This window comes from Brachypodium distachyon, chromosome 1 (assembly GCF_000005505.3).
Source record: "Brachypodium distachyon strain Bd21 chromosome 1, Brachypodium_distachyon_v3.0, whole genome shotgun sequence".
Taxonomy (NCBI): Eukaryota; Viridiplantae; Streptophyta; class Magnoliopsida; order Poales; family Poaceae; genus Brachypodium; species Brachypodium distachyon.
The window spans coordinates 31,643,498-31,654,060 of NC_016131.3; the positions used below are offsets into that span (position 1 = coordinate 31,643,498).

The 10,563-nt window shown below is 40.3% G+C and overlaps 1 protein-coding gene across 1 annotated transcript; it reads right to left on the reverse strand.

The window, feature by feature from the left end:
- Window positions 1-1,350: 1,350 nt before the first annotated feature.
- Window positions 1,351-8,873, reverse strand: LOC100826423. Its single transcript, XM_003563569.4, has 13 exons — window positions 8,720-8,873; window positions 7,497-7,953; window positions 7,340-7,417; window positions 6,662-6,819; window positions 5,216-5,279; window positions 4,291-4,358; window positions 3,713-3,968; window positions 3,115-3,258; window positions 2,892-2,998; window positions 2,753-2,806; window positions 2,596-2,679; window positions 2,014-2,177; window positions 1,351-1,753 (listed from the first exon to the last, which is right to left on the reverse strand). The coding sequence occupies exons 2-13, from the start codon at window positions 7,831-7,833 to the stop codon at window positions 1,609-1,611; spliced, it is 1,659 nt and encodes a 552-aa protein (XP_003563617.1). The 5' UTR covers window positions 7,834-7,953; window positions 8,720-8,873; the 3' UTR covers window positions 1,351-1,608.
- Window positions 8,874-10,563: the final 1,690 nt, after the last annotated feature.

Below are 10,563 nucleotides of genomic sequence, written 5' to 3' on the forward strand. Positions count from 1 at the left end.
AAGGAATGCATTGGATGCGCTAATGGTCCGTGCAGTATGTTGTGCCGCACACAGCAACTCATCTTGTGCTCTCTGGTGATGAACTATATATCACACACAGTTTCTCTTCCCATTGTGCTCCTAAAGACTATGGTGCCTTGGAATTCCTGATCTTGCTCGGCATGAAAGAGTCTTCAGAGCTCGATGGTTATTTTCTGCTTAGGACGGGGCTAATGAGGAGCTTTTCAGCCACTTCGTCAAAGATGAGGCGACTCTTGCTCTCTTTCATGCTGCTACCAAATTTCATCTTGGAGATGGCTCGAAGTGTTCTTTCTGGAATGACCCATGGCTTCTTGATCAACCGCTTGCTGAGCATTTGCCTGCCCTCTTTCGCGGGGCTGAGGCAATTGTGTCAAGACGGCGCTCCATAACCACTGCCGGATCCGCAACATCAAGCGTGAGCCCTCCCATGAAGTTCTGCAATTCACTAAGCTGTGGAATTATACTCGAAGCATCTCCCTCACCGACATGGCAGACTCAATTTCTTGGAAGCTTGAGTCATCTGGGAGATACTCTGCTGCCTCTGCTTACCACTTTCAGTTCTTTGGAAGAATTTTCTCTTTGGAAGCTGCTCTCATTTGGAGAATTCAGATCCCCAAGAAAGTCAAAATTTTCTCCTAGACTGTAACTCTCCAAAGATGCCTCTCCGCCAATCGTTTAACTCTAAAAGGTATCCCAACTAAACCTATCCGTCAGATGTGCCGAACCTCGCCGGAGACTGCCAACCACCTATTTGCCGCTTGCTCCTTTGCCTCCCAGTTCTGGGTTCTGCTCATACGGCAAGCCAAGGTCAACATTCACTGTTTGCCTCACCTCTCTGATAATTCTCTCTGAATGGTGATTTGATGAAGCCCGGCGCTGCTCTTCCAGCTTGCTTCGTGAGTGACTTGGTACCACTATCATGCTTGGATGGTGGCACATCTGGCTCGAGCGCAATCAGAGGGTTTTCCATTCCAAATCCCTCTCTGTGCGCAGGATGCAAGTCGGCTGCCTCTTTCTAGATGATTGAAAATTGTTGGTTTCATAGGGTTCGCCCTCCTGAGTGTTCTTCCTACTTTATAGCTGCCCCCCCCCCCCCTCCCCCTCTCGGCTTTGTAATTAACTCTGTTAAATTGTTCTTTTGTCTTAAGTAATGAAAAGCAGCTGCTGCCTTTTCGTAAAAAAAATGTGTTCTTTAGGTTTTCAAAGAACAGCAGAAACTTGTGCATCTGACGCACGACACAATCATCCACGTGTTAGCGACACAAACTATAAAGCGGTGGATCGAATATGGTTAAGATAAGAGATGAAAATATGCAACGAAACAAGATGGAATAAGCAAAAATTGTTCAATCAAACTATAGCTATACACCAAGCAGAAGGTAGTCTGCAATCCAGTAAGAATAAACATTTTGGTTGGTATTACAAATTTACAGATCATTTACTCACTATGAGCAACTGCTTTTGACTTTATTGCAATAATAAAACTACTTCTCTAATTCCATTCCAGCTTCAGGAAGTAACAGTTTTGGAAAACAAATGCAGGATAGCTGAAATTTTAGTTACAGATAGCAAGAAGACTGCATACCCTTAAGAGTTGAACAGATTTCCAACTAACACGGATCTATCATTTCTTCCATGAGTAGCTCGTCTACGCAATGGAGGTGCATACACTGTTATTGGGAGGACCCAGTCCCCCTTCTCTCTTTTCTCAACAAGAAGTGGATGCTCGTACCTGTCAAAGAGAGACCAGAATTGCCGATTTAAAGCTAGCAGCAGCTGACTAGAAACATACACACTTCACCAGTATGGCATAACATTCTTCACAAAATCACTAAACGGTAAGTAGCACTAGCTCTCAAGGAACTTGTTATGATTGTGCAATTGACATGGTCGGAGGTATGTCCTTGGCTATATTCTTGTAAACACATGCACACGTTAAGGGTCTTAACAATAAGCAAAAAATGACTCCAATAGAATCATCACACCGCATACCTAGATGGGTCCATTCCTGGAGGAGTTGTGAAGAACTCAAATCGAAGGGACCATTGTAGAGAAACCTTTGAGGTAGCAAATGACATTGGTCCATCAATAGGAATTGAAAAGAGAAAGCTCGTCTGATGAAGATCTGCAACAACTTCATGATGTTCACTGTGTACCTGCTCAGAGTGCAGAAAACGAAATGCTTGAATAACAAAAAAAATCACAGGTTTTGCGTAATAGAATTTGATAATCAAACAAACCCAGTTGTTTGAATAAAAGCCTATTGAGAACTCATGACATCCGATGTCGCTGGAGTACTTTGATTGGCATCATTAAGGTAAAAATACACAGAGTTCTTATTACATTAACTCGGGACATCATGGCATTAACTTGAGAAGCTGACTACGCAATCTCGCATGACCCAGGAGTGCGGTCCGTGCGCATGCGAGTCTTTAGCCTTAGCATGTTGTTGATGGTTTCTCTGTAATTAACTTTTGGCTGCTTTCTATCTATATGAAAGGGAGATCATATCTTTTCCTGAAAAAAGAACAGAAATATCATAATGGTTCACAACACTAGCTGCAGAAATAATACCTTGGTTATTGTGGGTGAGATCCTTCTTGAAGGATGTATTACACGAGGATTGATTGTTTCTGATGTTTCCAAGGTTATAGATACCTGTGAAATAACAAAAATATTTATATACCAAAATCCGAGTTCCATATATAATTTACTCAACTCAGTCTTTTACCTCTAGACATCTCCGTGTTCCAGTTCCATGAAAAAAAGTGAGTGCTCCACCAATCTGCAATCGGCAAACTGAGATAAACAATTCTAACAATGATAAAGCAGTAAGCAATAAAAACATGCAGTAAGGCTAATTATAATACCATATCACCAAAGTAGTAAGTTGAGTCAGAATTCTTGGGTGAGAAACGAAGCAAGACTTGATCATCTATCCGGATATTGTATGATCTTCCTCTCATAAAGCCTTCTGCTGCAAAAAATTGTGAAGGCAACTAAGCATAGCCTATCAATTTTGATCAGATGCAAATGCAGAACACAAGATGCAATGCTGAAATATAAGTCCATAACTGACACATGATGTCTTACAGCCAGACGGTTCGACATGTTTTGGTGTGAGAGGGAGTCCAACATCATCTTTTGGCCGATCAGAATCTAGAGAAAACCTTTGACCATTTGATGGATGATGATCTGAAAGCAACTGGTTTAGCTTCCTTTGAGGTGACACCATTCCTGTTTGTGCCATTTACTACATTAAACACCCACCGTGAAAGTATAAGGCTATCTAATATGAATGAATATTTAGCATTAAACATTGGCACATACTAATCAAAGTTTGTTCATACAGAACCCTGGCTCTCTTGAGGAAAAGCCAAATCAGTGGCATTCTTATGGAAGTAAAACAGAAGAAATATAATTTTCACTGGTGTTTTAACTCGACTACAATTTGAAAAGTAAGGATAACTCAACAAACATTAAAAGAAAAGGGTCCTTGTACACAAAAAGAAAAGGGGAAGCTTACACATTAAAAAATATGACAAAAAAGTTAAATGCAGATAACTTTAATTATCAGGGATGCGGATAGAATCCTATAGAACAAAATGTGACAGTGTTGTGAAGTTGTTATTTCTTTATAAATACTGCAGCTCTCACACAACTCTAAACTAACATAAGGATCACTCTTTACCTCCACCATGATCATCTGAAATCTCTGACACTGACAATCGAGGAATTGCACTATATGATGGGAAAGTGGGATGCTCTCCCTGAGAATGCAACGCCTCACTTGTGGAAAGACGTGATGACAAGGACTGTGTAGATATCGACCTCCTGAGGGGATAATCTGTATTTGATTTAGAAGGGTTGTATGAGGAAACAGATGAAACTTCATCTTTTGAACTATCATATCCCTCTTCTAGATCAGTATTGTCATTCGCTCTGATCTGCAATAAGAATATTATATGTTAACATGGGTCCAAAGAGTAATCAAGGGAATACTGATTTACATCTTCCAGCCAATGATTACTGTCTAGTGGCGACACATAGATGCTAAATACCATATGTTAAAAATAGTTCAGTTCCTACTGATGTTTTCATTACTTGGAAACCCTACAAACTACAGATTTGCTGAGAAACTGATATGATATATTGATATGTACTTCATTTTAAGTAATCCAAATAACTATTGACAACAAATTGACATTCTTGCAAAAAGACTAATGTCATGAAATCTGGGAGATGGTAACAAGCTAAGTAAGGACTCACCCATTCTGAATCTTCACCTTTTTCCCTCCAAAATATACTCAGGTGCTCAACTGAGAGTGGGAAACTCCCTGAGTTAGGCAAACAATTCAGTATTGATGAGGAGTGACATACTAAACAGTTTAGTAGTATGGCGCGCCTAGTAGTATTACTAATTTCTTATCATTGCACATCTAACAACTCTGCCGCATTCCTTTATTGTTTTGCATCACTGGATTTAAACTGGACTCTGGTGTCAGTCTCCACTGGATTTCAAAAAGTCTGTCATGTATGTAGGTTTTCATGAAAAGGTACAAATACAAAATAAAAAACTAGAGGGACCCAGTGGAATTCGGTCGGTCACTTATAGGGACCCAAAGCGAAATTGGAATTGAGTGTCCATATTCAACAAAATCACTTGTGCACAACTGAGAATAAGGTGTAATGACATCCTTTTTAAACGATGCACAAAAGGTTGTATCAACTGCACAAAGATCCGAAGGTGCATGAAAACTTTGGAAGGGTCAATATGTCTAAGAATCACAGCAAGAGCTACAAGGAGTGGGTACAGCCGTATAGCAATACAGACTATATGCTCGATGAATGCATAGAGAAGGCACACATGCAAAAGAATAAACGATGTCATTGAGTCAATGATGATAGTCCCATTGTCATACTTAATGGTTATTTTCATCATTGCCCAAAATAGATAGACCCCTTGCAGTTTTAATATATTTCTCCTAATCATGGCAATTGAAGAATGTCCACTAGATATTGCATCAAACAATGTAAGCCCACAATCCGCATCATGCCATGAATAGTTCAATTTAGTAAACAATAGACAATAGTTTTATTGACAACATGCTTCTGAAATCTAACAGGGTTAACACACCAATACACAGAATTACTGAAATACAAGAACCGTAAATAGTATATTCACATTACTTACCTTCTTCGTTAAGTAGGTTGCTGCTTTTCTGCGAAACACATATCTGCAGTGGAACTCGAGCTTCCTACAGAAACCGAATCAATTTTAAACTATCATTCTGAGTTATGTACTTATTTTCATGCCAGAAACTTGGATAAGAACATTACAGATTGGGTATGACCGTATGAACTAGAGGATGATGCTAGAAACAATAAAAGTGGCATCAACCATCAAGGGGTTTCCACTACAGTGAGCACAGAAAGGTGCATCAACGGCCAAACTCTCTTTATAGATAGAAGAAAAATAACATCAGTCTTGTGCTCACAAAATGGATGGACCATATAATGCTGAAATAAGGTCCACAGAAGTCTGCAGTTGCCTAGAGACGCACACATGAACCAGTGTAAAAGAACAACACCATCACAACCTACTGACTTACTGAGGCTACACTCTAATTAAACTACAACTAATAACAGTCGATGTCCTCCTGTAGGGTTCTGGGCTCTATACTTCTGAGATCCATTTTCAAATCAAGTCAGGTGAGATCCACATGCCCTAAATCCCCATTCCCCAAACATAGCGTTGAGCATGACAATGTTTATAACACTTAAGCAAGACAGTTCATCGAGAAAGTTTACGTTTACAACACTTAAGAAAGATTGATTATTGTTCAGTGACATGGATCGAAAGTTGTAGGGACGAAGCCAAGACTTGTAGCCCTGGCACCTTGTTTCTAAGGTAGTGCCGTCTAGGGCAAGAGGAAGCAAGACAGAGATCTGATGTACTTCTCATCTGCTTAATTCCATAGGACAAGCCTCATTATATCAAGGGAGGCATTCAATCCTAATAAGGAAACCAATCAAATCCTTACTCGTTAAGGGATACCAAATCTTTTCAATAGTTCGCTGTTCATAATTAACCAACCAGTTGTGGTTATGTGAAATTATTTTCAAGAGCTTTGGTTATCTGATACCTAATCTCCAGTTGTTGGGGTTTCATCATATTTACTCTTTTTCTTTAAAGACACGAGTATAGAAGCATTATATGATATTCCTGCAGTTCTGCGAGGCATTAATTTTCTTAGTCTTGTATTAAATATTATAAAAGAATGCGATTTAGTTATTTTTATATATTCTTTATAGGATAGTTAGAAACTTAGAATTTCAGATCCAAAATTATCCAATCAGCACAACCACTAAGCATGTAGTAAATCAATATTCGCAAGTCATAATACAAATTACCAATGAAATGATTGATTAGCAATTTAGAAGATCCAAGCTCCCAATATTTTAGCAAAGGTCATGTAAACTTAAGGAATACTCCCTCTGATCCTAAATTCTTGACTAGAATTTGCCCAAATATGGATGTATCTATTCTTGAAAAGCGTCTAGATACATGTAATATTTCGACAACAATTTAGGATCGGAGGGAGTACGACTTTATGCCTACTGGAAGCAGAAAACTCACCAATTGAACCGCACTATTTGCATGGCCTTTATTTTGATCTCCATTACCCAATTCAATCAATCTCCCAAACAATGTACTCCTAACATAATAAATATAGCGAATACTGATGCCCCTATATGATGGTGGTAAAATCTTTGGGAGCTCCAGACGTACAATATCTGCAGAAGATGTTTTGTTCAACAGAGTTGCAATTCCTAAATTAGTGTAGATAATTATATTTCATATAATGCAGAGATTTCAGTCAAATAAGATTAACAGGTGAAAAATTCTTCGTTGTCCACGGAAGATCTAGGACAAACAGGAATTGACACTAATAGAGATTTTGAATAACATGCATGTATCATATCCCTAAATCATCAACCAGGACTGTTCTCGTTTGACTTCACATGCAGAATAATGGATACTCGACCCTTGACTTTGAGGTAAGGTGAAACATGAAGACAGAGATAGGTCAATAAGATCAGATAGAAGGTGAGGTGAGCCAGGTGATTAGCACAACTGGAAATAGTTTAAAAAAGTAGAACTGAAAGTAAAGGCTATTCCATTACACCAACATGTCGTACAACACTAGGTAAGAATGGAAGTAGCGTACATCTACGATATCCTATATTCCAAGCAATCTAGAAATAGAACATTGCAGAACTAAGAGTATTCCTCCAAAACAAGAGATAAACTTACATGTTTTTGTTTGCCCCGAAGAAATTATTACTTTCGAGACTAATGAGGGTGCCGAACAGTCCAAAAACGAATACTCACCTATGTTATCAACATGAACAGGATTGTCATAAATAAAATAGAAAGCTGATCAATTATTTACATGATAACTAGAGTGTACCTCTCCTCTGCTTAGACCCTGGTAAGGTCTTTGGAACAGAGAACCATTGGCTGTCCAACTTCTCAATGCCTTTAAGTTCAAATGATAGCCCATCTACCAAGAGAGATGGGATATCTTCACCTGAAACTGTTCCTGCATCATTCTGCAAACAAGCAGATCTACAGATTTCTATAGTCGCAGTAACTGAATCACCAGGTCTGTACACCTCTTTATCTGTCTGGAGCTTCAATTTCGGCGACAACTGCTGCTTGGCAGCGGAATCAACCTTACTGTCTTCGAACCACCCAACACTTCTGAAAAAGGAAAGCCCTTGCGGTATTGGAAGTCTGAGTGACATATCATCAGAGCACTAAGCCTCTCCAATTCAACAATTTTCCAGCGATGCGTCGAGAAAGAATAGACCACAGAGATTCACCATCTTCTAAAACTGTGGCTAATAACCGCTGGTATAATTCACCTGGAAATTCATCACGAACTTATTTAAATTTATGATTAATATTATCAAGGAACTTATTCAGGAGTATTTTCTCCAAGTAAAATAACATTGGGAAGAATCTAAAATTCTCTCATAAACAGGAGAACTGTGTAAAATTTGTCCCAAAGTTGACAAGCAGTTTTCACTCTGGCTGGACCTTGGATCTCCGCTTCGTGCCCACCAACAGGGATATTTGATAAAATGTCTTTATTTAGTTTGGCAATTGCCTCAGAAGGGTTAAGTAGTCTATAATGAAGCTTCGTGTAGAATACCCCATTTTACTTTCACCGTTGGATAAAATGTGCTCATCCTATACTGTAGTTTAATGCAAAGACTCTCTAATCTAATCTTTTTTTTTTGCGGGTGTTAATCTAATCTAATTAGAAGCAACACGCAGCTCATGGTTGTTATTCCTGTTCGTTGGCCGCCGAGGCGGAGCCGGTGCTCAAGACGAGTGTGTTGTCTCTGATAGAAGAAATCTAGCGGCGGATCGTGCCGGAAAGGAAGAAGCTGGAGGAGGTCCTGGAGCAGGTGGGCATCAACTACGGCGAGCTGCAGCGAAGAGATCGAGAGCCTCGAGCGGGAGATCGGCGACCAAGCGTCCCACAGACGGACTTCCTCCATGGACCATGGCCGGCTGGTCGCCCTCGTCGGGCTCCTCCGTACGCGGGTGATACAGTGTGATTGGGGAACGGGGAAAGGCGCTAGCCAAGACAGAGATGGAGATAAAATCGGTCGGGAAGCTCACCTTGCTCCGCTGTCGTTCGCCGGCGCGCCCCCTCTGTCCGCAGATAGAGGGACCGAACAGTGCGACGTCTCGTACGAGATGGGATGCGATCGATCAGATCCCCTCCGTCGTCTTCCTGAATCCTGATCGATCCAAAGGACAGGGGCAAAGAGGTAACTGCCGGTTAGAGTTAGATTTAGATTAGATAATTACACCGAAATATAAATCTCAGGGAACGTGCTAATGCGCGATTGTGTCCGCAAATTTCATCCGGGCGCACTGAGCCAACATCATGTAGATTTTTAAGATTTTAAATTTTAAAATGTCTTGTCTCTTAAATCGTGTACTTGTTTAACGATCCGTTTTCACGGTTAGGTTTGTCTTGACTGGATCTTCGAAAGTAGATCTCATATTGGTGTGTTTAGACAACATTTTTTTTCAGCCTAGAAGTTACTAGCTAATAATGCATGAAGTTGCCATCGTGTTAGTAACAAATTCACGCAAAATAGGACGGTAATTTCTCCACTAAAGTTACCATCTAATAATATACAGAAGTACCACCAAGTTACTAACAAGTTACCTGCACGTTGGTATGTTTCGGCGAAAAAAAATTCATCTCAAAAGTTACAACACGATAATATATGAAGTTGACATTCTGTTAGTACCAAGTTACCACGTGACAACTTCCTACAAATAGGACGGTAGCTTATGAATGAAAGTTACCCGCCAATAATTAATGAAGTTGCAACCCTATTACCACCTGACAAGTTTTTCAAAATAGGATGGTAATTTTCGCATTATCGCTTGATAACTTAAGTGCCCGAAACAAGTTCGGCAAAACACATCAAAATTGGGTCTAGATTTAAAGCTCTCGTCAATACGAAGAAACCGGTGAAAACGGATTATAAATCGAACAAACGGTTTGATCTACAAAATAATTTAAACCTTACAAATGGACGGGTATAAAGAAATTACTTCCTACCATTCTGATAAGGCAGTGCATGCAGAACCGTGCGTGCAGTGGATGCTACTAACGCACTGCATGCGGACAGCAACTGCAGCTCAACCAATCAAAATCGGTCGCGCAGGACTGCAACATATAGAACGTCAGCTCGTTATGATTTAGGTTTACGAAATTATTACGATTATTCTACACATGTAAAGCTAATTAGGACTTAGGACTTAGGACTTTCGAGACAATTGGCAACGTAAAAACTAAAGAGGCTATTTTATCAAATAACCCACCCATTTTTTGGGGGGAGGGGGGGTCTTTGGTCTCATGGTTTCATATTTTGTGATACATTATGTCTTGGTCTCATATTTTACATTGTAAAGATATGAGCAAATATTAAAGAACTTAAAAAAAACATACACCCATATGCATATGTTATCAGCATTCATACGAGCAAGGAGAATGTACATACAGAAAAACACACACATATACAATGACGATACAAATAGTGGGACCACAGCCATCAACAGACAGAGAATACTCCTACCAGAAGGAAAACATATACAACGACGATATTGTTGCTTCACCGCCGGTGTAAACAACGGAGATGCCATCCATCGCCACGAAAGAAGAATCTTGGAGCAAGAGCCCCTTGCCAAAAGGCTTTCGTGCGATGCAACATCCACCAGCTCTGAGGAGCAGGATTTGCACCATCTTCTTCCATCGGCCAGCAACAAAAACCACAACGGAAATCCGATCGCCGGGCTGGCTCCGCTCCGGGTCTGGGAACGCACGCGCCTCACCTCCCAACCATAGATGACCAGACCCCTCCCCAACTGGCCACAAAACCATCGCGGTCCCAACCACTGCCCACCACCGACGATGAGCCTCCAACGCCTCGGCAAGACGCTAC

Excerpts from the sequence above, each read along its gene's own strand:
- LOC100826423 (XM_003563569.4), bottom strand. The coding sequence starts at position 7,833 with ATGTCACTCAGACTTCCAATACCGCAAGGGCTTTCCTTTTTCAGAAGT. Across the intron at positions 4,359-5,215 it reads CAACCTACTTAACGAAGAAG|GGAGTTTCCCACTCTCAGTT; the intron begins GTAAGTAATGTG and ends TGCCTAACTCAG. Across the intron at positions 2,999-3,114 it reads ACATGTCGAACCGTCTGGCT|CAGAAGGCTTTATGAGAGGA; the intron begins GTAAGACATCAT and ends AATTTTTTGCAG.